Here is a 27,824-nt window from a genome sequence, read left to right on the forward strand (position 1 = left end):
GTGCAGCCCCCCACTCCTGCGAGAGGGACCGCTGCATGCCGGTCCCACCCCCGCCAGTGCCGGATTGCTATGCTGTGTGTGAGGCTCTCAAGCCTGGTCCTGGTCTCTGTCTGCTCCCGTGTGGAGGCCCGTGTGGAGGCCACGTGTCGGTTGAGTAGTGAGGAGGTGCGGGGATACGCCAAGGAAGGAGACATTCTGATTGGCGGGATCTTTGCGGTCCACCTGCCGGACTTCACCCCAATCTCATTCGTAACAAAACCTTCATGGGTCGGCCGTAAAACGTAAGCCATCCATAATATGTATGTATGTATTAATTCATTTATTTATGTATTTGTTTATTTACCTATGTATGTGTTTCTGTTTTCCATGTCATGGTTCTAGCAGCAGAATTATGCGTCTTAGTTACGCCAGTACGGATTGAGGCCTTGTAGCAATAGAAATTTTCCCAGATGCACCAACAACGATTCATGGCAGATGGTCGCTCTCATGAGCATCATGGATATGTGTACAGCAGGGGCAGCTCTGCAGAAGTGTACAGCTACAATATGGTTGGAGAGGGCTCAATTTGCAGCAGTGGCAGGAGAAATTATAGAGCACATAATATGATGCAAATCAGCAAATGTACTCTGTTCTCTGGCATCATTTGTTGTATTTAATATAACATTTAGCACACTTAGGTATGAGTGAAAATTGGATTCCGAGGTTTTAGAATTGCAGAGAGTTTGAAAGATAAAACATACACACTCAACAGACACAATGGAAACTGCATTCACCAGCGATTAATACCTGTGTATTACAGGTAGGTAAACAAATGCTGCTGTATTATCACTTCTGCACCAGCTTTCTCCCAAAATAAAAGTATGTGCAAATCACACATGTTCCACTGAGAACCGCACGATACGTGTATACACTTCATGCAATGCCATGTGGTCATCTTTTATTCTCTACAATCTATTAATGTATTTAAAACTTTTACCTGGAGTCTCTATATTGTTTTAAAAAATGTCTATCCATTTCTTCCATTCAACGAGTGGATTCAGAAGAGAGGCCTATAAGTAAGGAAGAGGTATGAAGGCCTGGGGAGTTGGACCCTCCACACTCCTTTGTTTATTGTTGGATTTTAGTTAATGACTGAAAATCACAGATCTCTCCAAACAGCCTGTCTAGCAGGCGCAGTTCCTCCACTATGGTGGAGGAGCGTCGCTCCCGCCAACAGCACCAGCAGCATCTGCTCCCAGCCAATCCGAACGCTGCTTTGAACAGCGTCAGGATTGGCTACAGGGCAGGCTGGGAGAGGAGCGGTGCGGCGGCAAAGAAGCAGGTAAATTATTATTATTATTATTTTTTAATTAATTCACCCCCCACACTCTATTCCCCCGAGCCACCCAGCCCCAACAAAGCCGGGCGAGCAGCTCCTGCTGTCTAGATGGGTTTCATAACATATTACATAACACTTTTTATAACACAGTGGGCTCAGTGCCTCCGAAATGTGTTCACTAATTAAAAACCTGCTTCCAGGCCAGTTTCATGATCTATCTTTCTGTAGGAAATTCATATGCATTACACAGAAAAAGGATGGGATAGCTCAGCAGCGGTCCTACCTGACACCACTTGCTTGCGCACTATGACTGGACTCTGGCAAACTTTCTGTTACGCCAGCATATTCATGAGTAATTTTGTGAACTTCACATTACGCTTGTTACATGAAATGTACCAATTTATGCCTTCTTACCACACCAAAACCTTAGCATGGCAGTATGGAAACCAAGCAAATAACCAGCTCCCAGTTACCAGAAAACTTGTATTTTATGAACCACTTTCAAGGTTCGTGTGTGATTTAGAAAGACTGGTGAAGTCAGATTTCTGCTCTTCCTTATTGTGGTTCAGTAGACCAATACATTGATAATTTACCAAAATAGTTAGTTATCAGCTAAAGTATATCAAATTCCTCAAAAGAATAGATTAGTAATATCAATTTGACATGGCAAGCAAGTGCAGATGTCATGTTAAGATGGCAGGTATTGTATAGCGTATATACTGTATAACCCATAGCACTTACTTATTTTGGGACAGAAAGGAGGCGGCAGCAGGACCCTGTGGGACTCCCTCGCAGCAGGAGCTGAGGGAGTCGCTGGGTCAGGACCGTTTATAGCGCATTTTACTTTTCCCGCGTCGCGGGACAGAAAGGAATGCGGCAGCAGGACCCTGTGGGACTCCCACGCAGCAGGAGCTGGGGGAGTCGCCGGGTCAGGAGTGCTTATAGCGCATTTTATTTTCCTGCGGCGTGGGACGCGCCCGGGCGAAGGGCGGGCCCGTCTTGCACCCGTCATGGACCGTCAGAGGCTGGGCTGGGCCAACCCCCTTTCATCTTGCCGTGGATGGTGAGTTTTGTGTTTATTATTTTTATAAGTGACTGGAGACTCTTTTGCCTTGAGAGACTGTGTTTTAAACTGTGATTCCTGTTGCTCCACTTAGTGAGGTGCCACCGTTTGCTTAAATGGGGCGGAAAAAGGGCCTGCTATCTGGAGCTATGAGTGGTGGTGGTGGCAGGCAGGGTAGCGTAAACACTATTTTCTCACTAGAGCTGTTGGGGTTGTGACTAAGGAAATTAATCTGGCGGAGAGGAGGCTATCTATGGAGATGGAGGATTGGCGTCATGTCTCAGTAGTTAGTAATCCCTCAGTGGGCTTGGAGGAGGAGGTGGTGGTGGCCCATCCTGGAGGAGAGCTACGTGTTGTTGCAGAGCGCGACAATGCTGAGAAATTAGGGGATCCTGGCATCCCAGGGCCTTCGAGAGGAAGTAAAAGGCTCTTGCTGTTTTCTCCTGTGGCCTGCCCTATGGATAAGTGCAGTTCTCTGCCGAGGTAGAAAAAGACACTGAAGAAAACAGTCCCCAAAACGAAAGCATCTCTAGTGCTTAATTCCAAGGAGTTGTATGGCGGCCCTAAATCTAGCGAGCTAATGGGCTGTGATGCAACCAATTTATTGTCAAAGTTTAAGGAGATGATTGAGGGTATTCTGTCTCCTGTGATGGCAAAACTATTGGTGATAGAAAAAGCAGTTTCTCAGCTATGCGAACTAAGAAGCCAAGGGAGCCAATCTATGGGGGGATGTGAGGCCCTGTGCTGTCTGTCTCAACCAAGCGAGGTGAATCTACAGGAGGAAGATGCTGGGTCCCTGGGGAACATGCCTCAGCAACTGGATAACCCGACAAATTCTGGGGGCCAAGGTGCCTGTGCTCAGTCTGTGTTGGTCTCAACTACTGCCCGCCAATGGGCAGGGGGGGGCCTTGAATGGATCCAGCCTCGGCAGGCAACCTGGCTATGTTTCTGTGGTGGCTGGGGGGGGTTTGCCAACAACCGGTTAGGAAGTTTAACCAGAAACCGCTGAATAAAAAGTATTTGTTGGTCCGTCTGGATCTCCCCCCGGCATGTGCCCCTTGTGTGGTGGTGTTGACAAATGTCCCTGCTTTGGCCCCTGGGGTAATTGAATTTATGGCTCAATTAAAAAATAAAACTGGCTACTGTCTGAGCAAAAACTGCAATTTTTCATGTAAGGATCTCGAGGATGTTTTGTTTGTTAGAAGAATTGACTGGGTTGGGCCTAGAAAAAAGAGGGGAATGAGGATTGTGTTATTATAAATGTTAGATACCCGGACCTGGCTCAACGGCTTCTCTCCTCATATAGTCCAGCTTTTTCAAGGCAGAAACAATTGGTATGGCCCCCCCTGGGATATTTCTACAATCATATGCGACTGGGTGCTGATCCCTCTCTTGATTTTGGCATATTCCCCCCCTAGGCCAGAATGCCCTGCGGGCAATTTGCAGGAGAACAGATAATAATATAAACTCTGACTTGTCAATTTACCAAGACTTTGACTGCGCTGGAGGGGGTGGGCTCGAAGTGTGATCTTATTTCCTGGAATATTGCGGGGTATGATACCAAGTTATCTGATCAGGCTTGGATTAGGTGTGTGGCCGATTATGATATTATTATGCTACAGGAAACCTGGTCTGATGGGCTGGCTGCTTGGGATGGGTATGATAGATTTGCTATCCCAGCTGTTCAGTCCCTTGGAGGTCGTTCAAAAGGGAGCCTGGTTACCTTAATCCATTTTTCTAAGATAGTGGCTGCTTTTCAAATTAATTGTAACCACCAGGGTATATTGCCTGTATGGGTAATTTTTTTTCTAACAATTTTAATGTTCTGTTGGTTAATTTTTTCAATGCTGTATGGGATGGGGGGTGTCAAATTGGGATTCTCTTCTCCTTTCTTCAGGTGATGAAGTGTAGAATGGAGGAGGTGGGGCTGGAATTCTGTGCCATTGTGTCGGGAGATTTTAATGCCAAGCTGGATCGACTTAGTACAGTGGTAAATCCCTTTGAGTACGACTGTGTGGCCAGAGGCAGGGTTCTGATTAAGGAACTTAGGAAGTTGGGCCTTCTGAATTTCCGGGACACTGAAGTAGTAGATATTCATCAGCTCACAACATTTGTGACTAGAGGGTCTAGCACCACAATTGACTACATTTAAGTGTCTCCACTATTGAAAGATTTGATAACTGGAGGAGAGGTGCCTGGGGAATGTATAAGTTATCATAACCCCCTTACAATGTGCTTTAAACTCCCAGGGGCTCCAAGTAAATCAGGATGGGGTGGACCCGCAACAGTGAAGAAAAGAGACCAGGGTAGGCGACTTGGCTGGAAACAGGTAGATGCTCAACAAGTTATAGAGAGGGTGGTGGGGGGCAACCTACCCTTGTTTATGGATATACTTTTGAGAGAGACTCTGAGCCCTAAGGAAGTTATGGATTCAATAGCTGAAGTAAACATAGTAGTTAGAGACTGTTTATTTCCAATAGATAGTCGTCTCAACAAGCGCAGAGGTGGGTGGTTTGATAAGGCCTGTTACGATGCTAGGGCAAAAATGAAAATGGCCCTCAAGGAATACCCCAGAGATAGGGCCCGTGTGAAAGCAGCAAGGAGAGTAAGGAAAATGTTAAAGGAAAAGCCTGGGAAGAGTTGGAGCGCGCTATAGTCCTGAAGGTTCCTGGTCTGTTTTGGAAGGTGGTGAATAGAGGTTCTTTTGCAACAGAGACATCTGAGGGTTTGGGCTGTAATATTGCCTCGGAGGCCTGGGCAAATTATTTCTGTAGAATCTTTGAGGGAATCCCCCTAAGAAATAATTGGGAAAAAGAGTGTGTTGTGGTCCCCAATCTAGCGATCAGGTTTTCGCTCCAGGAAGTTATTGATGCACTCCAGGGTAGCGCTAGTAATAAAGCCCCGGGCCCGGATTCCATCCCCATAGATTTGTACAAATCTTGTCCTCAGCTATGGGCACCTGTTCTCTTAAATGTTCTTAATGCAGCAGTTACCGTGTGAATTCCTGCCTCTTGGAGAAGGCCTTGTATTATCCCAGTTTTTAAAAAGGGGGATCGGAATGACCCTAAGTCTTATCACCCCATTTCCCTACTTAACTCTTCTGTGAACATTTTGGGACGGATCATCTTAAGGCCTATTGAGGCTTGGATGGCAGAAAAGGACATTTTTAGCCGGACCAGTACGGTTTTAGGGAAGGTCTTGGCACGCGTCAACAGTGCCTTAATCTTCTGATGATTGGGAAATATACGCAAGCCAGGAAGGGCACCCTTTATCTTGCCTTTATGAACCTCTGTTGTGCCTTTGACAAGGTAAATCGGTCCATATTGTGGGAAAGGATAAGTCAGTTAGGGATGGATCCTAATATTGTAGAGCTGCTCCGGTACCTCCACTCAGGATCAGTTGCAAATGTGAAGGTGGGGATAAACGGGGAATGTTCAGAGGCTTTTAAGCTCACAAAGGGCGTTCGCCAGGGGTGTGTGTTGGCCCCCACTCTGTTCCTTTTATATACAAATGGATTGTCTGATTTTTTGGTGGAGCACTGTAAGGATGTCCCTAAGGTGAATGGCATTAATGTCCCTTTGTTGATTTACACGGATGATGCGGTCCTCATGGCCCGCACTATGAATGGCCTCCGTAAAGTAGTTAGAGCTTATGCCTCTTACATGTTAGGCTTGGGTCTAGGGATTAATTATAAGAAATCGCATTTTATGGTATGTGGTAGACCTTTGAGTAGGGTGGGGGAGCTAAAGGTTGATGATCAAATTATTAGCAGGGTCCATGAATTCCCATATTTAGGGGTGATCTTTGATGATAAAGGTTCATGGAAACCCTGTTTTGCCAGAAGGAGTATGCTCTTCCATGCCTCAGTTGGTGCCACTTGTGATTTTGCTGTAAGAGTAGGAAGTAAACCCATTAAGCCTCTGCTTGAAATCTACAGGCGAAAATGTCTCCCTGTCCTGTTGTATGGTGCAGCACTCTGTGGGTATATGGACACCCGAGCCCCCATTGTTGAAGAAAATCGTTTCTGGAGAAGGCTATTGGGTGTTGGTCAAAATACCTCTGTTTTTTGCCTGCATCTTGAACTAGATCTTGAGTGTGTGCAAGACACTAATCAGTTGGCTCCACTCTTGCTATGGATTTCGATTTAGAGTAATGAATATATCACTTTTAATAGAGAGATCTTAAGGGACTGTTTGGCCTGTGATAATGTAAAATATATTCCCGGGCTGACGTATATAAGAAAGGTAGCACAGGATTTGAGGCAGCCGGACTTGTTTGACACTTCTGAGGGTCTGACTAGCCGGGATAAAAATTGGGTTAAGGAGAATTTTTAAAGGATCCGGGGGCTAAAAGAGAGGGGAAGTAACTAGGGAAACAATCGGTCAGGGATTTTGTTATGTTAAAGATGGGTGTGGGTCCTGAGCCCTATCTCTTAGCGATAAATGATTTGAGGGAAAGGACTCTCTTCACTCGATTTTGCTTGGGGATCATTAGAAGTAATCTTTGTTTCCCATTAGGCCAGTATGGTGAAAAATCTATTAGACCTTGTCCTTGTGACGGGGTGTCCTTGCAGACCTTGTCTCATTTTACATTATTCTGTGTCTTTTATGCACCTTTTAGAAGTCGTGTTTTATTACCCCTGCTTAGGCCAAAGGGTTTTGTGCAATATCGTCCTGCTTTTATGTGGCTGCAAATGGCTTCAGATGCATTGGTGTGGAGGGGGTTGGGATTGTTCCTGAGGGAAGCCATTACTTGGCGCAGTAACGTAGAGTTTTTTAAAGAAATGTTTAGACTGTTATCTTTGGTAACAAGTTTTTATTTGTTTTTAATATTATTATTATTGTTATTTTATTGTTATTATGGTCTATTTATTGTTGTCTATGTAATCTAAGGGTTGAATTATTTCATACCGAATAAAGTCTCTATGGCTATTTTGAGTATGAGAAATGCTAACACAACTCTTGAACATATGAATAAAAAAGCTAATGCTGTTCTGCATTTCAGATTCAGCCTTCAGAGTTACCAGTGGCTCCAGGCGATGGTGTTTGCAGTAGAGGAGATAAACAGGAGCCCAACTCTCTTACCCAATGTAACCCTGGGCTTCCGGATCCATGATTCATGCATGATGATGAAGCCAGTCCTTGAAGGCACTTTTTGGATGCTGTCAGAGAGGAAGTTGCCTATCCCAAACTACCGGTGCCTGGACAAGAAGCCACTGGCAGGGATTGTGGGAGACACCATATCACTACACTCTGTACAGATGGCACGAGTGCTGGGGCTCTATCGATACCCTCAGGTGCGTGCATGCTTGGCTTTTTTCTGATTGCATCCATGATTTAAGGGATGAGCTGGACATCTCAGGTTTATAGAGCTATTGCAATCCTCAGGTCTTTGCATTGTGTTCCAAGCAGTTTTTAATTTTCCCATCACTAGTCCAGTACAGTACATAAAATAAGGCAATGAAAAATGTTGCTAAAAGCAAGCTATGAAGATCTTAAATTGGAACCCTTGAGATTATTGGGTGTAAGGTGCAAATCAACAACAGTGGTAACGTAGGGCCAGATGTAGGAAAATCCTGCATTGCGACTCGCAAATTGCGAGTCTGAGTGACTCGCAATTTGTGACTCGCAATGCAGGATGCCGGATGCAGGATGGTGTCCCTGACACCATTTGTGAGTTGCAAGGGGGTCGTAAAGGCCCACCTCATTAATATTAATGAGGTGGGTCGCACTTTGCTACCACCTTGCGACTCACAGCACTCACAGGGATGGTGGCCTGCTGGAGACAGCAGACCACCATATCTGTGACTGTGTTTAAATAAAGCATTTTTTTTTTTTTGTAATGCAGTACGGTTTCCTTAAAGGAAAACGAGATGCATTACAAAATGAAAACATGAAACGTGTCTCTTTCATTTTTTCAGAGCAGGCAGTGTTCGGTAGGACCACTGCCTGCCCTGAATTTTTTTTTTCAATGCCATTCACAAAGGGGAAGGGGTCTCATGGGGACCCCTTCCCTTTTGCGAATGGGTTACCACCAGTGTGACACTGGTGGTAACTGCAATTGCTTAGCGACCGTGTTCGCGGTCACAAAGCAATCCTGCATTGCGCTGCGACTCGCAAATAGGAAGGGGAACACCCCTTCCTATTTACGTCTCGCAGTCCCGTTTTGTGAGTCGGTAACCAGGTTACCGACTCGCAAAATGGGAATATGGCATCGTGATGTGGGTTTTGCGTGTCGCAAACAGCGAAAATCGCTGTTTGCGATGCTTAAAACCCTTGCTACATCTGGCCCCTAGAGTGGTGCCTTCTCGTGTTAGGGGGTTCTCCTAGCACGAACTTGGTCAGAGGAGTCTTTACTTGAAGTAAAGAGCTCTGGATTTCCATTGGCAGGTGTGAACAGATCATCCAGTCCTGCCTTGTAGATACTATAATATAGTGGTAGAGGTGGTGGTATTTGTATTCTTGCTAAAGGAGATATGGGTGATGGCGTGGCATGGTGTCCCATGGCAGGTTTGAGCATCTCATCCAGTGCTGCCTCATATACAGCACACATGAGGTATGCATTGCTTGTGGGAGATGAGAACACAGCGTATCTTATAAGAAGGTGATCACCTGCTTCTAACTGGAGATGTTATTTCCAACATCTATAGGAGGACGGCATCTGCTCTGATGATTTTTCACTAATTCAGGACTTCACTTAATATGATGAAAAAAGTAATATTTTACTAAAAGGTATATGGAGCAATGTCTTTGATATATGTTTGATATTGACTATTTGATACTTTGATCTATTGATTGAAAGTATTTATTTTAAAGTAAGTATGTGTTTCTACTAGAACAAGTACCAGCAAAGCTTTCTGGGCTTCATGTAACAATGCATGCAAACACATGCATGGAGAACTGATGTTTCCATGCAATAGGACATTAAAGCTAGACATACTGGTTTTGACAAGGCTTGATTATGATGTGATTGTAATGGTGTTGGTGGTATTCATGGAGGTATAAGTGGATATATTGTGGTGGTGTAATGATTTTGCTTACGTCATTAATGGTGTTGGTTGTATAGCACTGCTATTAGTGGTGATTGCAGGTGATTGTATTGGTAGCTGTGGTATTCGTAATGATGGTAGTGTAGTTGGTGATATTGACTGTGTTAGATTGTGTCAGTATTCATAGTGTTGGTGGTGGTATTGATGATGATAGTGGAAGGGGAGGTGAGTCTACTGATGAACACATTGATGGAGGTTGTATCATGGTTGGTGCCATTGTTAGTGTCTGGGGTATTGTATTAATGGAACAGATGGTGATTGTATGGTGAAGGTCATTTGAAATGGTTGAGTTGGTGTTATTGCTGGTGGTATTAATAATGTTTTGGTGGTGGAACTGTTTGTGGTGCAGATGGTACTTGTAGTGTGGTGATATTGGCAATGCCATGGCATTGTATTAGTAGAGCTGATGGTGATGGCATTGGGTGTGTGGTATTGGTGGTAGTCTTGTTCCCAGTGATATTGATGGTAGTGATGATATTGTTGGGGGTGATCTTCTTAATGGTTGTGGTATTAGTTGTACTATAGTTGGCTCCATTGAATTCCATTGTCGGGTTCTGGTGCTGTGGTATTGAAGGAATTGGTGGTGTTAGTTGTCATATTGGTACTATTGTAATTGGTGTTATTTTTGGTGTTATTGAAGATGGAATTAATGGTGATGGTGACAGTGGTGGTAATGGCTTTGAAGTAGGTGGCATTGGTTGTGTTGTTTTCAGTGGTGGTATTTTTCACTGGTTGTTGTGTTTCTGGTGATGCTTTGGGTATGTGCTGTTGGTGTTGGTGATTCTGGTGTTAATGGTGACAGCATGGTAGTATTGTGATGGTAGAAAATATTGCTTTCAGCAGAAAATGCATGTATGAGATAAAGAAATGAAAGTGACAACTGTGATAATGATAGTTCTGTGAACTTTTAAGAGGCAAAACAGACCCTTATGCATTGCAATTGTTATACCTAAGCAGAATTACTTTCTGCAGGCAGTATATGTATGAAATAAAGAAAGCTCCACAAATTATGACAATGATGATAGCTCAGTGATGTTTTAAGATTTAAGACAGACCACTCTGTAATTCTGGCTCCAGATGCACAGTATCTGGTTTTCCAGGGTGCTACTCTGCACCTGATGAAACTACAGACTACTCTGGGCAGGGCCTGCTGGCAGAGGCACAGTCTGGCCCTGGCGGCAGGGGCACAGTCTGGCCCTGGCTGCCCCATGCCTGCACAACAGCGGAGGCAGATAGAGACCTACACTGCTGTGGCTTCCCCGCCGCCTCGCCCTGACCTGCTGCTCTCTGTCGTCCTGTTTACCACCTGCTCACCACTGGCGGAACAAAACTTGATGGGGCCCCCGCAAAGTACATGGAGGAGCCCCACCTTCTGACTCACTCAGCAGCTCTCAGCTAGGGTACTGTGGTAAGGGGGGCACCTGGAGCTCGGGGCCCCTGCACTGAGGGGGCCTTTGTTACACCACTGCTGCTGACCTTAAGACCCTGTTATTGGGTTACTAATCATGAAAGACACATAGAAACAGACCCATTATTCCCAGGTCCGCATGTTATTCCCTGTTCCAGCTCCAGTAGTTTGTAAATCTTGTTATTTGGTACAGGCATATCACATGGACATTAATTGGGGTCATCTGGGTCGTAAAGCTGCTGCAGAGCTGCCCCTGCTGTACACGTATCTTTGCAACCCCTGGCACTGCATTTGCGACCCCCTGGCTTCAGAGGTGTTAAATTCAGTGCAGGAAACAGCGGAAGCTCTTCCTTATGGACGTCAGTTGGGGCTCCACTGCTTGTGTTTTCTGTCAATTGCTTAAACATTTTTATTACACTAATAGTGAACAATAAAATATCATTCACTATTAGTATAATAAAAATGTGAATATGCTCTCCCGTGGCAGCTGAGGTAAGTAAACATGCTTTTAAATGTATGTTGTTAGCGTGCTTGTGGCGAGAGTGTGTATATGCGAGAGCGATTGTGTGTGGAAGTGTGAATTTGTGTGTTTGTGTAAGTATGTATTAGTGAGTGAAAGTGGAGGGGAAAGGGCCCATGATGTCACTTCCACTGCCCTTGGCATTTTGGTGAAGGGACGCCCATGGCATATTGGCTGGTGTCAGAGAGTCTGGATCTTTGACATACCTACAGCAAGCCACTTATAATCAGGCCCTTGGAATAAAACAGTGACAATTCACCACTTACAGAAAAAGGGAAAGTACACTGCAATTTCACAATTACTTTGCTTTTTTTGAGAAATGTGAGTTTATCATAGATGTGTTTTCCTGTCAACAAATCACCAGTTGTTGTATCATTAGGAGATTAACCACCAAGAATAATGGTTAGAGCACATGAAGTATGAAATGATTTGAATGATCTTGCTTGTTGAGCAACATATGTCACCTATGTCACAATCTATAGTCTTGCTTGCTGTTGATATTATCATTGGGAACTGTTTTTCTGATTCTGCTTGACTAGATTAGAGCCAGGCGTAGCTCACCTGGTCCACCACCCAAGAGGAGAAAAGGTGACACTCCTGTGACAAGACTGGGAAAGTGGTGACATATCAGTCTCCTCTCTCTCCCCGTTTCCCCCCCCCCCCCCTTTTCAATTGCATGGATATTCATTTACGGTTATTCGTGCAATCAGGAGGGAGCTTGCGGTATTCACACCACATCTACACCGTGGAAAACAAGACAATAGTAATTAGGTCTTGACATAAAGTATAGTATTTTCAACACAAATGAGATCTGAAAGTTCTACATATTGCTTCTGTGTATTATAGAATCACTAGCAGTGTGATTAGAGGCACCGGAAGCAAGACTTTGAGTTTAGTATTCACTCTATGATGCCACTGTTATTGATGTAACTCTGTTGAAGTCACATAGCATGACCTGAAAAGGGAATCAGGTGTTAGGATTACAGAGGGGTTTCCCCTGCGTGGTAAGGATATGCATTAGTGCATCAAATCATCTCTCAATTATCCATCTGTTAGTCTGATCGTACATATATTCCAATGATTGCTCCCATGCTTAGTGTTCTTAAAACATGGGCGTGCCATCAAGTGCTGTCGGTAAAGTCATGCACATTCCAAATTCTCATACAGTTGCATTTAATATGAAACTCACCATGCTAGAATTGCTGACCATTACAGTAAGTAATAACGAGTAGAACCACAAAAAGTGGCAGTAACACGTATGATTTGTCATCAGCATTGCAGATACTTTGAACATTGCTTAAGTGCAACCTACAACATTTGTAATATAGATTTTCACTGGGTCTTCATGGCTTTAATATAAGATGTGCAATTCAGTGCACTAAGTCCATTGGTAAAATTTGTGGCATCTAGCACAGCCACTGTGAATAGCTCGCCTGCAAGATGGCTGCTGATGACACTGACCTTCCAAAAGGTGCCAATAGGAAGTAAGTGCAGAGCATCAAGTACCCAAGAATGGCCAAAGAGAGCCTGTATGTCTGTTCCCAAACCCAGGGCCATATTCAGTGATGGTTGGTACCTCTGAAATATCTTAGTCTGCCTTTTCACTCCATTGTATACCCTTTATTTCCACATAACCAGAGACCTGTCTCTCTTCTTTCATTAGAATAAAGAATCATTCAAGTTTAACTTTAATTGTGTTACATTCTTCCTCTCCACTTAAAATCTGCTTGATCACTTCCCATCTGGATATATGGTGCTGCCAACCCCTGCATCTACTATCCTACTTCTTTTTGCACCACAACTATTTGGATGCTGTCATTTGGAACGCCACAAGACCACCGCCACTGCCAGGATCTGCCAGGATCTGGGATCACAACGCATTGTTGGCGGGGAAAGCTGTTGTCAAGCAGCTCAGTGCTGATGTCAGCACTGCTGTGCTGTTGACGACTTGGCTTTCCGCCGGCCTCTTCATGATAGGGACACTGCCATGAAAAGGCAGAGACCGGGCCGCAGTGGGCCACATGGGGGCTCTTACACTACCCATGTCCATATTATGGGCAGTGCAGAGTCCCCCTGTTAGCACAGTTGTCTGCAATGGCAACAGTGCGCATTCCGACTGTGCTAGGTGCATTGGCCTCGGGTCTTTCTGAGAGCCAAAGCCAATGCTGCTGCACTGTCTTTGCCATCCGGCCCAGCGAAAACATGGTAGTATGGCTGTGGGGAGGCCGCTGGCTTAGCGGCGTCCTTCTCACCGCCATATTGGTGGTCCGGCAGTCGGACCACCAAATTCTTAATAGGGTTCTTAGTCAATATAAAACCATGACACAGAGAACCCAGTAGATAAGAACCCACTAAGGAAGGAACATTTAAGGCAGCTGAAGGAAGAAATTCTGTTATTGCTATTATTTATTTGAACTTTTCTGTTTGTTAGTCAATATTGTTGACACTATCTTGTTAATAATAACCAATATACACATTGTACACACTAGTACATGTTTTTGATTTTAATAAAATCATAAAAGTATATACATTTTGAGGATTTTTGATTAGGTCTCGTTATGATGATAAGAGATTTCGAGTCACTAATAACAAATAGTTTTGGGAGTGTCACAGGACTAGTTGTTGACTAATACATATCTTTCTCATATAATGCCTAGTGGGTTGTATGGGTTACAGTCTATTTGTTTCCCTGACTCATGATGGTATGTTGACTAAATCTGCGCTGCCAGAGGGTTTACAGAATCCTAAAAATAGCCTGTATTCTGGAGAGAGTCAGAAAATGTTTCATTAGAGCCCAGCGTGGGGCTGACCTTTGCGTAATCACGAATGGACATAGTCAATTATTCTGACTAGGAATATTATTTTAGGATTAGATTAAAATCAAAAATCTATCTATGAGGAAAAATGTTGCTGTATTGTATTGCTTGTTTTTAGAATGTGCAACCTAGGTACTGCTGTCCAGTACCCAGTGTATGTGCTTTAACAAGTAGAAATTGACTAACACCTTACTACACTTTTTAACTTTCTCATAAGATCATGATATATGGTGCAGAAAAAAACACCTATGGCATAAAATTGTAAAATGTCACCTGTGGACTGCAGCACTTGCTGTGCCACCCACTAGCATGGCAAGGAGCAAACGGCTGCCGGTCTCCCCTGTGCAGCCTGAAATCGGCAGTTTGAACCCTGCTGCACCGACCTGCTAAAATCACTCTTTTGATAGGCAGGAAAACCTAGGTGTGATATTTCCTAAGTTACCTTGCTGACCACAAGGTACTGTGCAGAATATTGAAGATTGGATCATGTGTCACATTACAAATGGCATGTTCCCTTAGTAACTCGGCCCAAAACAACAGTGTTGCTGGTCAGGCTGTAACTAGCACACAGGAAAAGTCATAGTATAGATATGCACTTTAATCTATGACTTTTGGTGGGCAACAGCTACAGACATGATTCAAAGACTTATTTTTATACTTACTAAAATATCAAGGACCACATTACTAAACTATGATGCAATACAATGCACCAAGGTAGGTGCTTTGCTTACATTGCACCAAAGGGAGAGAGCAGAAATGCACCACATCCACTAAGATACTGCAGAGTTCTGCTCTTTTGTAGCGCTGGTGCAGTTCTGACTGCCTAGCACCAATGCACACACCCTTGCACTGTGCCAGAAGGGGCCCCATTCTGCAATGGGACATAAAAGAAATGTAAGGTTTTTCTGTAAAACTTGACAAATTCTGTTTCTGAAGTAGAACTTTCACCAGGACCAATTCACTTGGTGTATCCGACCCGAGCTCTATCACACTCACCTGACATTTCACCTTGGTACTAATCTACCATGTCTATTGACTACAAAGAGTCTTTTATTCTTCTTGGTAATTTTCCCACTCAAATCACATCTGCAATTCCCTTTATTGTTTTTTGAAATTTTGATGGCATTATGTTTAATACAATTTTCCCTGGTTTGCTAAATTAGAGTGGGATTTTTATTGTGCTGTGTCTTTGACTTTTTAACTATCTGTTTTCACACTTGTTCAGCGATTGACATATTTTCCTTCAGATAAGCTTGTGTTTTCCGTGCCGTACCTACCGGCGATTGAGCCGATGGTTTAAATTACTGAAACCTTTGAATGGACCCGATTGGCCAGTGAATGTATTACTTGTGGTGGACTCCAATATACCCCAATTAATAATTATTTCTTTTACATTCTCCAAGCGCACACAATACGTTTAGTGGTTACTGCGTAGCCAAACAAGACAGTGGCAACTATGTTGGCTAAAAAACAGAAATAAATATATTACGTTGTAATACAAACTGATAATTTCCATCCCCTTTCTAACTAAGTTAATCTTAGCACCAAAAGTGTGAATTTTTAGAACACTTTGCTATCATTCACATACTTTAGTGGCACAGCAGAGCCATTGTTCTGTAAAAAGACAGCTGTTACTACTGCCCCACTCTCAGAAGCTATCATGTCTCCAGGAATGCTGATAAGCCCATCTAAAGATGCAATTTAATTTGTTTAGCTGTCAGAAAGGAAAGGCATTTAGAGGTTTCAATGGGCAGGTCCCTCAGCTTGTATTATCCTGGTAGCAAAGTTTCCTCTTTTTATTAATAATGTTCTCGTATAACTGATTTAATGTATTTGGACTTTGTTGAATGTTTTTGAAAGAAGCAATCAATTTGGGAGCCCTTATGTCCTTTCACCTAAAACTGTTCCAATGAAACATTGTTGCTTGTTTAGGGTAAATAACTAAAAAAAAATAATATCAGATTATATTGTATTAAACAGTAATATATTTGAACAAGCTGAATTATTACCCTGCTATGAAACCACAATTTAACAATACTAATAGAAAAAACATGCTTTTGAATAAATTGATATATGAAATGCAATGGTGATGACACCACAGATGATATCTAAAATGACTTATTTGACAGCAGATGGAATCATCCAATGAGTGTGACATTTTGCTATATGCTTCTGACACTGAAAGGTATTTATTGAGCCACATCTAAAGAAACTTTTCTATAGCGACTGTACTGCTAAGAGGGTTTGTAGGTGTTTAGGGTGTGGGCTCTACATGAAGAGTTTTCCACAGGCGTAGTACAGCCTTAACCATCTAACAGGGCTTAAGAGTGTGTAGGAAGTGGGATTGCTGTGAGAAGGTGTGCACGTGGCAAAGGTTGTGCATAGCAGGGGCTTGAGGACCTAATTGTGCTTGGCCTTCTGTGCACAGTACAAAATCTATGTGTAGTAGATGCTTGGCCACCTAATGGTGCCTGGGTTCCTTGAGGGAGTTGTACTCCCCAAACAGGTATAAGGTTTCTTGTAGTAATGGTTTGGTTGTAAAGGCAGTCGTGGGGCTTTACTGCTTCATTTGAGGAGTTGGAGACTTGTCAGTCTAAACCTAACAATAGATTTCCACACAGAATTTAAGAACAGCATCTCCTCCTGAACATAGATGTAAATCTACATGTGTGAAGATCTCTGTATGTAGGTTTAGCTTTGAGTATCAGTCCTAATATTCCTCTCAGTCGATATTCTGTTTACAATATTCTGGTACCATGCTGCTGTGAGTACATCCCGTGCATCTCATATTTCAAGGGATGTCAGGAGAGAGATATAGCTTATCCCTGTCCTATCCCAAATACACCCCCACAGAAAGGGGTGGCAGGCTCCTCTTCTGAAAGGACATCTCTCTAGCCTTTTGTGAATTAGGGATTCCTAAGCACTGCATATGTTTCACAGCCACACTTTACATAAGTCTACAACCCCCACTCTCCCTAGTTTGTGAATGAGTCCTCTGGCTTCTATAGGTGATTTTAGTGAAGAGGGTATTCTTACACAAAGTGAGAGACTCAGATCACAGTATATTTTATCAGGTGCACACAATAACATTTGCAGCTATGTATTTTGCATCAGAATTCAAAATGCAAGTGTTATTGAAAAAGCTTTCAGCTTTAGAAGTCAAAGTGTATCTGCTCATAATATTAAGCCCCTCATTATGAGTTTGGCAGTCCCACCACGGGACTGCCATACTTGCAGGGAGGACGCCATCGCCATGGCGCCCCAAGATTATTACGATGCTCCTACCGGGCTGACCGGCGGGATCATTGGAATGCACATTCCCACCGGTCAGTCTGCCGGGAACAGAGCTACGAGATAGCACTCAGCTCCCTTAACGGAGCTGAGTGCTGCATCGTAGCACAAAGGCTGCCGTCCAGCACCCTCAGATTGTGCACTGTCTACAAAGCAGACAGTGCCCATTCTGACAGAGCTGGGCAGGGGAGCCCCTGTGCTGCCCATGCCATGGGTGTGGGCATTACAGGGGCCCCCTTGTGGCCCCTCCACTTGTTCCCCGCCAGCCTTTTCATGGTGGGGAAACCGCCATGAAAAGATTGTCGGAGAACAAGGTTGTAATCAGCCAGGCGGTGCTGAGTTCAGCACCGCCCAGGCTGACTTCAACCAAGACCACCGCCAGCCCTTCGGGAACAATGTTCTCGGCAGGGATGGCAGTCCCCTGGTGGGCAGTCATAATTGGGCTATCAGACCACCTGGAGTGCGGAGATCCGACAGTTAACGCGAGTGTGCCGATCTTCGGACCTCCACACTTGTAATGAGGCCCTAATTTGGTAAATGTAACCCTAAATATTTCAAATTATGTTATCCATTTCTCTTACCAATTGTTTGGACATTTCAAACTATGAAGCTGTCTTTCCTGATCTGACTATACCTGGATATCACTCTGTTATCTGCAAGATGCCAACAGGAGTCTGCAGTAATTATTTTCCACAATAAGCAGAAAAGGTGTCAACACGTCAAAAATCCATTGTTTGGGGTGGAAATATGCACTGCTGCCTATGTTTTACCTGTGTGTTTAAAGCTCCCACCACTGCTACTGCTTCCTTGTGTTTAAGGGAAACACACAGTACCTCTCTCCAGGCTGTAAAACATGTTTGTGTGTGTGTACAAAATTTTTAAAGTAGTGATCCTTGTGTGAACTGCCTGCTATGCATGTGAGATACACATTCAATATTTTTGGCTTTTACAATGAAAGTGATAATATGGCAGTTACCTTCATGGAAAATCCATGGATAGAAGTAGCTTATTGAGTCAATCATTTGACTTAGCAATATGTCGAACCTGGTGTTACTTGTGCTGAAAAACCTCAGCATGCACGGCTGTTGCTTCTTGGGGAATATGCAAGAGCATTAAAGTATTAACATGGATTATTACTTTTTTTAACAGATCAGCTATTTTTCAACAAGTCCTCTCCTGAGTGACCGGCAACACTTCCCTTCCTTCTTCCGGACCATCCCAAGTGATGACTTCCAGGCACAAGGGTTGGGTCAGCTGGTGATACACTTTGGATGGACATGGGTGGGTATTTTGGCTACAGACAATGACTATGGCCAACATGGTGTCCAAATATTGCAGCAAGAACTTGTCAAGGCCGGGGCCTGCATTGCTTTCACTGAGTACATCAGAAACATTTATGCTGAGAAGAATGCACAGCTCCTCGCCAAAGCCATCAGAGGGTCATCAGCCAATGCTATCATTTTTTTCTCCAGTGATATTCTCTTGATTCCGCTCATGGATGAGCTGGTGGGAGAAAACATGACTCGCAGGATCTGGATTGCCAGTGAAGCCTGGTCAACATCTCCTCTCCTATCAGTGGAAAAGTACTCGAGTATCTTGAGTGGGAGCATTGGGTTTGCCATTCACAGTGGTGATATACCAGGCTTCAAAGAGCATTTTACAAGTATTCATCCTTCTGTGTCGCCGGAAGATATTTTCATGAAAGAATTCTGGGAAAACAACTTTAACTGTAAGTGGCAGGAGGAAACACCTCCCCAAATCTCATGGAATTACAGTACAAAGTATTGTTTGGAGAATGATCAATTGGACATAAGTAAAACCTTCTACAGTGACCTCGTCGTTCCAAGAGTCACATACAATGTCTACAGTGCTGTATACGCTCTAGCAGTGTCCCTGCATGATTTGTATTCCTGCAGGGCTAGGCAAGGCCCTTTCTATCATGGAACCTGTGCAGATATCCTGGCATTCCAACCATGGCAGGTGGGGAAACACTATTAGAGTTTCTTTTCATTTCCTTATAATTATGTTGTAGAGTCCTAGGAGCTATGAGGATTCTTGGTGTGAAAGGATGATATGGAAAACAAGTGTGAGAAGGGCATAAAAAGGGTAGCATTAACTGATTAATACATTTCCTGAAATAAAGGTGAAGATCGATGCTTCTCAGATGACTTTTCAGAGCATCCTGTATTAAAAGCCTAAGACGGAAAAAACCCAGGTTTCCTTCATTGCTGGTTGAGCGCCACACTCTAACCGGCTTGTCCTTTCACCCCTCCCCACACCATACCATGCTTTACACATTCCTCAATAGCTCCCATCTTCCATATTGAACAATGGCTACCTTCGCCCCATCCCCTTGGCCTCCATTCCTGCTTCCTTGCCAAGGGCATTTAGGCTCCCATTACTGCTGCCCGCCAAACTCATACAGCCATCTGGTTGCCTGTGTGGCCTGAACACCGCCCGCCCTATAAAGGAGTTCACCGCAGGATGGAAATTGCGTTTCCACCCGCCGGCCCTGCTGTGAATAGGGCCTTATCATTGACACTGGCTCCTAATGGAGCTGGCGCCAATGTGGCGGTGAGGCAGGTTCAGCAGCACCCGTCTCGCTTTCCACTGCCCGTAATTCGGGCAGTAGAAACTGCAACGGGCTGTCCATGGGGCCCCTGGCACCTCCTTTCTGCTAACCTTGTATGGCGGGGCTACCACCATGCAAAGGATGGCGGAGAGGGGACTCATAATCCCCAGGGCAGGGGGATTACAACCGCCAAGACCGCTAGGCTGTCCACTGGCGGCAACCAGGCGGTGTCGGCAGTCCGACCGTGGCAGCTTCTTCATGGTCGTAATGTCGTGACTTTGGCGGCGGCCTGACCACGACCGTGACCCTGCCGGTCGGTGACTGCCAAAGTCATAATGAGGCCCTTAATCTCTGCTCTGTAATAGAGAATGGCGAGTAAGCCAAGCACTTCTTCCATCATAGCAGATCTAAGTAGATATCTACTGTATTCTGAGCATATATACATTAAAGAAGCTAGAACAGTAAATATACAGAGGCTAAGCAATAGCAAGTCGAAAAAAACATGATCAATGTAACCATTATGTTGTCGTATTGGTCAGTTACCTTAATGGTGTAAAGATAATAGGTTTCACACTTATTCTAATGGTGTATGGTTAATGAATTGTGCAACTCCAAGGTCAGAGGTCTGAATGATTCAGACACCCGAGTATCTTCACACAGGCCACAGTGGGAAGACATCTCCATTGTCCAAGAACTGATGTTTAATAGATGTATCTGTAAAGCAGTATTTGTTACTCTCTTTATTGGAATCTTCAAATGTTCTAGGAGTGCATGGGAATGATGTTGACAGCTGCAAAATTACTAGGAAATATGATTAACTTGAAATAAGCTAAAATCTGCCATCTCTTTACATTCAGTTGCTACACTATGTTCGAAACGTTCGCTCTCGGAAGGAAGCCGGCTCCGAATTGACTTTCGATGCTGGAGGCAACCCCCAGACCCAGTATGATATAGTAAACTGGCAGCCAGGTATTGATGGCACCCTCAAGCAGGTGATAGTGGGGCGCTATAAAGGCAATGCGCCTGCAAGGAACAGGTTCATACTCAACATCAGTACTATCTTGTGGAATACTCAGGAAAGACAGGTAAGCAATAACAGCTGTCACTGCATATAACTGTTCAAATACAACTCGGGGCCACTCAAAGTCAACACAGTGTGACGCGGCCATGCTGATTTGGTGAGAAGGTGACTTATTTCTCTTCTTTCAAAATGTACATCTGTGTATCTGAGGATGCATCCAGCCCGAGACACCTATTCACTTCTTGGAATCCTACAACAGGCATGCCTAAGTTGCCCCGGTGGGGCGCGGGGGTGGGTCTGCGATACCTACTCAGGCGTGCCACAACTATTTAGAAAAATAACATGAGCTTGCAAATAAAAAAACAGGTACATAAAGAAGTAAAATGTAAAACTTTAAAACACTCTTTAAAAATGCAAGGATTTGAAAAGAGGCTAAAAATTAGGTTGGTATTCCTAGATTGAAACAAAGGAGCATCACAAGTACAAACAGAATATAAGATGGCCTCAACTAAATAACTAGTATGCACCAAAAAAGAAGGGAGCAAAAAAGATAAGTGGTAAGATAGAGTCCAGCATATTCCTCCATCTTTTAGAACTAAAACTAAAATCTGAAAAGCACCAACCTTACCAAATTTCTATTTTTGTATAATATTTTCAATGTGAATTAAATATTATGTTGCATACATTTTATAGTTGTTTAATTCACCCTTTTTTCCCTGAGTTTTGTGTATTGTTTTGAGGTGCAGATTGTAGGTATTGAAAGGCCGGTTCCCAGGATTCCAGTAGTGATTGATTGGAGATACACAGAAGTCACAGGGTTAAGAACCGTTGGCCATCTACTTGCCAAAGAAGTCACCCAAGAGAGACAACACAACAAAACTCAAATCTCTCAAACCAATTTATTGCTACAATTCTAACAGTGCCCTTGAAACTGATCACCCATTAGTGTATTTGGGTGGATGTCAAAAATCTGAGACACCTTCTGGGAAATTAGAAAGTTTTTTTGATACTAATCAAACTTCTGACCTTAAGGGGCTTAATTATTAGAGTGTGACGCAGTACTTCACAGCAGTTCACTTCGCTGCACTGCGTGACACCAATGGAATGCCTCCCTGGGGCAGAGTAAAGCAATGTAGTGATTTGCGTTGTGTTGCGTTACTGCAGAGTTATGAAGCCACTATGTGCTAAGGAAGGTGGCCTTGCATGGCTTTCTAAATTGCAGTTTGGACTTCCATTGTGCTTGCACCACATTGCGTGGAGCAAGAGTGATGCAACTCCCCTTGTAAATATTCCCCCAAGTGTTTATTTAGATGCAGGTCTATTTAGGTCCACCCCAAGCATAGTACTGGTTGGAGGAAAAGGGGTGGTGAAGTGAAATACATGTCTGTGCATGGACAACAGCTCACAATGTAACATGTGTCCCTGCACATAAGTTGCAAAGAGTAGTACATGGCTATTTATTAGCCACTGAGGATGCCACTTTTGTTCGCTGCTACTCCTTTATATCTTCTTTCATTGAATGCAGATGCTCTTGCAACTCTTACCCTAATTTCTTCTGCTGCAGCCACCGTTCAGACCCACCACACTGACCCTGGTGCAAACTCAGGGCTGGCTAGGCAGGTGAAGTGAGAGCCGAGGAAGGCCTGGTGCTACCTCCCCTCTAAAGCAAATGTGTTCCCACTCCTTATCTTTCCACTGAGTCTGAGGAACACTACTGTTGGCTATTGAGAAGTCAGAGGAGAGGAAAGTAATAAAACACTTAAGCTGTACCCGTCTGCCGTGGCCACCACCTACAGCACTGTGTAAGGTAAGAGGTAGGAGAGGCAGTGGTTAGCTAGCTGAGGTTTTCATCATTCTATCTCTGCAGGACTCTTTCTCCCCTCTGGTTCTTTCTCCGGTTGTAAGCAGAGCATCCATATCACAAGGAGGGTCTTCTCATTGTTTGACTGCTGTTGATGTCAGCACTGTTGTCTTGTGAATAGTGGGAGGGACAAAGTGCACTTGGTGTGATGATCTATCCTCTTTCTAACTTCTTCTTTTTATCCTTGCCTAAATGCAAAAACACAAAGGGAAGAACATGGAAACCAGGGACCTTAGTGAAGAAGGAAACACGTTGTTGTGCATAGGTGTCTATCTGTCCAGTGCCTGATCAGTATTCACATCTGTTCTATTAGACAAAAGACCATGCGTATTTTCAGGTCGAAAAGAGGAGCCAGGTGGCCTGCAAAAGGACTTATGATGCTGCTTCTGGCCCTTGATGTCTATACTTAAATATATAAAGCTGTACTTTGGCATGTGATGGCTGTAACTTGACGTATACTCCTGCATGGCACCCCTAAGGTAGGCCCTAGGTAGCCCCATGGGCAGGGTGCAGTGTATGTTAAAGGAGGGACATGTACTTATGTGTGTCCTAACAGTGAAATACTGCTAAATGTAGTCTTCACGGTTGCAAGGCCTGTCTCTGTCATATGTTAACATGTTGGCTGCCTCTAAATAACTTTAAAGTGCAGATTTCCTTTGAGAGCAGATGGAGTTTGGGGTCTCTGAACTCACAATTTAAAAATAAATATTTTAGGGAAGTTGGTTTTAGATTGTCAGTTTGAAAATGCCACTTTTAGAAAGTAGGCATTTTCTTGCTTAAACCATTCTGTGACTCTGCCTGTTTGCGGATTCCCTATCTGGGTCAGTATGACAGTTGGGCTGTTAGTGAATCCCCTCTACACATTGAGACAAAGGGAGCTGGGGTGTAGCCTCCATATCCTGGTGAGCCATCTGTGCTAGAGTGGAGGGAGGAGTGGTCACTTACACCTGAATGGGCTGTGTCTGCCCTCTCACAGTGCAGTCTCCAACCCCCTGGTGTGTGTCTACGGCCTGGCCTGGGCAAGGCAGGATCCTGTAAACAACAGAGACATTCCTTTGAAGTGTGCCTACTTCAAAGGCAGAAAGGGGTATAAGTAGTGGACTGAAACCCCATACTTTAGATTTCTGGATTCAAGCGGAGCCTCTGCCAAGGAAAAGAGCTGAAGAGCAGAGGAGATGTCCTACCCCTGCCTGTGACTGTGCTTTGTTTGGCTATCCTACAGTTGCTGCTTCTGCTTGTGGAAGGGGAGAAAGACTGGACTTTGTGGTATATTCCTGCTTGTGAAAAATCTCCAAGGGCTTCAACTGAGCTTGCCTCCTGTTTTGAAGTCTCAGGCCCATCAAAGCTGCCTCTACTAACATCTGAACTCTCTGAGCCTCCTGCCCTGCTAAGTGGTGTCCTATCCAGTCCCTGGGCCCTTGAAAGGTGAAGTTGGCAGACAAGAGCTGAAAATCCATGCACAGAACGCCGTGCAGGGAAATTTACAATGCACCATCTGAAACACAGCTGATAAACGACACGTCCCAGCTTTGAGGCTAAAATCGATGCTCCACCTGCATCGTAGCTGGGAGATCGATGCTTTGCGGCTGGAGAAACACCAGCTTGCGGCTTCTGATAACGACGCAAACCCCACGCAGCGAGATTTGTTTCTAACACCCTGCAACCAGATTTTTCACGCATTGCTCCTAGGTGTCAAAGTCAACGTGTTCGGAAATTGACGCATCGCTCTCTTGCGATGGAGAAAAACAACGCACCGAGGAACGGAGAAGAAACTACGCACTGCCTCCTTTGAGAGGAAGGAATCAATATATCGCTGCCTTTTCCGACGCATGCTCACCTGTGCGGCTTTATTTTTGCGCTAACGAGGTACTTTGTGCAAAATCATCGTTTCAATAGTTTTCTATGGAGTAAGACTCTTATTATTTTGAAAATGTATATTTTAACTTGTGTATGTTGGGTTTTTGTTGTTTTGGTCTTGTTTGATTTAGATAAGTATTAACTATTTTTCTAAACGGATGTGGTGCCCATTTTGTAGTATTTCACTGTATTATTGTGTGTGTTGGTACAAATACTTTACACATTGCTTCTGAGTTAAGCCTGCCTGCTAGTGCCAAGCTGCCAAGGGGGTGAATGGGGGTCAACCAGGTATGTTTCTCCTTTGCCCTGATTAGAGTGAGGGTCCTTGCTTGGACAGGGGGTACCCTGACTGCCAAATAAAGACCCCATTCCTAACACTCCATTTCAGGAAATGAATTTTAAGTTTGACCACATTTCTACATTCAACTTTTCACTGTTAAACGTTTTCTCAGCATCATTTTCTCTTTCTACCACATCTTCCTTCAATAACTTCTTAGTCATTTTCAATAGCGTATTTGCTAGCAGGATGTTTTAAAAATATAACTGATTCTCCAATTTTCTCACCCTCTTTTGAAACCTGCAAGAAGACTGATGTTATTCTTTTTCAAAGGATCAGTGTTGTAATCCATTGCTTCAGCATTTTTCTTGTCCTCTAGGTCCCTCCATCTGTCTGCAGTCGTGCTTGCCAGCTTGGTTACAGGAAAGCTGCTATCAAAAGGAAGCCCATCTGCTGTTTTCTGTGTGTGCCTTGCCCTGCAGGAGAAATTTCTAATGCAACCAGTAAGTAGGATAGGAACACAGGGGTCTCCAATGTTCTGTGTGTCTCACAGCAGTCAACAGTTTGGTCTCACAAGAGTCTCATGATGCACATTGTTGTTGTAAGCACTAGAGAAGCTGTGTTTGGGTTTCTATTGGATCAGGCTTTTCACAGGTTCTATGTTACTTTGAGGTTGGTCATGTTTCAACAGAGCTGTCTAATTATATAATAAGCTATCATAGAACTCTTCCTAGTCTAATAGTGCTATCTAGGCTCTACATAGCATGAACCATAAGAACATCTGGCCAAAAGTGACTCATCTCGATTCAAAGCAGGTGTTTTTTGCCAATAGGAGGTAGAATGAGTGCCTTCATCGACAAGTTAAGGGGTATAGGGTGGTATGTCATCTCAGAGCAGTATGCTGAACTTCCACAAAAGATCCTACAAAGTAAAGTAGGGGCCCCTAAATGTGAGGTCAATTAAAGTCTATTTGACAAGTAGGTGTGTATCTGACATTTCCCTCTCCTTTCTGCTTTTTTTGTTGCTAGATATGCGCATCCGTGTCCCTGCCTTAGCATGAACCCTTCAAAATGCTGCTCTTACGATACTATATCCATCCTCTGAACAGCTCCTCAGTCCCTGCTCATCCCTTCCACATACCAAGGATACACATCCACTACAGGTCCAGTTCCCTGCATCACAGGCAGAACAAATATCTTCCCTTTCACATCTCATTCACATAAATATAGCATCTACAGAAACACTCATCAATGCATTACCCAGCCTGGGTACCACTTCATTGCTAAAATAAAACTGCTCACTCAGCTCCCTCTGAGCCACTTCCATCAAAGACACTGCCTCCTCTATATGGCTACATACTCCTTGCAATGCGCCTAGAACACCTCTCCAGATGCCATTCAGATAACATCTTCTGCTCTACATACAGGCCACACTGACCAACACCCCTTTGATTACACATCCATGCACCTCTATCACTCTTTCGGTGAAGTAACAAAACTTTGGTGAAGTTCTAGGAGCAGCTGTGCCCTACAAACATGGCACTGGTACCATGACAAATGCCACAAAGGCTACCCAGTAACACATGTTTATTTCTATCCAATAAATGGAAATTCTAGGCTGGGAGATAACATGTAATTTAATCCTTACTGGAAGTATTGAGATATTGTCTATAATATGAGAGATTAGGTTGAAATGTATATTTTGCAAGAGCTAATGTGCATTATTTCTTTAGTTTGCCAGGGAATGCTTGAGGAGTTTCTAAGATCAGCCACTGCAATGAGTTAGGAAGCATTGTAAATGTGAGTCTGCAAAGATGGGTCAATTAATAATCACATTTTTGTTTTGCTTTTGAGACTCTGCTGAATGTTCCAAGTGCCCCTGGAATGAGAGGCCAAACACCAAGCAGGACAGATGCATCCCAAAGACTGTAGAGTTTCTATCATATGTAGAACCTCTGGGAACCACATTGACAGCTGTCAGCAATCTTGGATCACTGATGCCTGTTGCAGTTCTGGGGATCTACATACATTACAGAAAAACCCCAGTTGTCAAAGCAAGCAACCGTAACCTCAGCTACTTATTACTTCTGTCCCTAACCCTCTGCTTTCTTTGCTCATTGATTTTCATTGGTTACCCTACTCCAGAAAAATGCCTCATTCGCCAGATGGCCTTCGGAATTATCTTTGCTGTTTGTGTGTCCTGCATCTTGGCTAAAACAATCATGGTGGTCATTGCCTTCAATGCCACCAAACCCAACAGCAACTTAAGGAGATGGGCTGGTCCTAAATTGTCTTATGTCGTCATCAGTGTCGGCACACTACTTCAGGTACTTTTGTGTGGCGTTTGGCTGCTTTTCTCTCCCCCATTTCCAGACCAGGACATCCACACACAGATTGGAAAGATAATAGTTCAATGTAACGAGGGCTCTAGCGTGGCTTTTTGGTGCATGTTGGCATATCTCGGTCTTCTGGCCACTATCAGTTTTATATTGGCTTTCTTGGCCAGGACACTGCCAGACTGCTTCAACGAAGCCAAATTCATCACCTTCAGCATGCTTGCATTTCTTAGCGTCTGGACATCATTTATTCCAGCCTATCTAAGCACTAGGGGAAAATACATAGTGGCCATGGAGGTCTTTGCAATCATATCGTCCAGTTCTGCTTTGATAACTTGCATTTTCTTCCCAAAATGTTACATTATTTTGTTGCGACCTGAGATGAACTCTAAAAAAAAATATATTGTGAAGGGCATTGGCTAATATAAACAAAGATA

General features: G+C 43.9%; 1 protein-coding gene across 1 annotated transcript; it reads left to right on the forward strand.

The window, feature by feature from the left end:
- Positions 1-69: 69 nt before the first annotated feature.
- On the forward strand, positions 70-27,810 carry LOC138267213 (extracellular calcium-sensing receptor-like). Its single transcript, XM_069216068.1, has 6 exons — positions 70-281; positions 7,386-7,677; positions 18,614-19,336; positions 20,894-21,121; positions 25,432-25,555; positions 26,906-27,810. Exons 1-6 carry the CDS (start codon positions 70-72, stop codon positions 27,808-27,810), a joined length of 2,484 nt encoding a protein of 827 aa, XP_069072169.1.
- Positions 27,811-27,824: the final 14 nt, after the last annotated feature.

The sequence above is a fragment of the Pleurodeles waltl genome, chromosome 12 (genome assembly GCF_031143425.1).
Source record: "Pleurodeles waltl isolate 20211129_DDA chromosome 12, aPleWal1.hap1.20221129, whole genome shotgun sequence".
NCBI lineage: Eukaryota > Metazoa > Chordata > Amphibia > Caudata > Salamandridae > Pleurodeles > Pleurodeles waltl.

Bases quoted from the DNA above. Each gene is read 5' to 3' on its own strand.
- LOC138267213 (XM_069216068.1), top strand. From the start codon at position 70: ATGCTGTGTGTGAGGCTCTCAAGCCTGGTCCTGGTCTCTGTCTGCTCC. The intron at 282-7,385 runs GTAAGCCATCCA...TCTGCATTTCAG, and splicing joins TCATGGGTCGGCCGTAAAAC to ATTCAGCCTTCAGAGTTACC. The intron at 21,122-25,431 runs GTAAGCAATAAC...CTTGTCCTCTAG, and splicing joins GGAATACTCAGGAAAGACAG to GTCCCTCCATCTGTCTGCAG.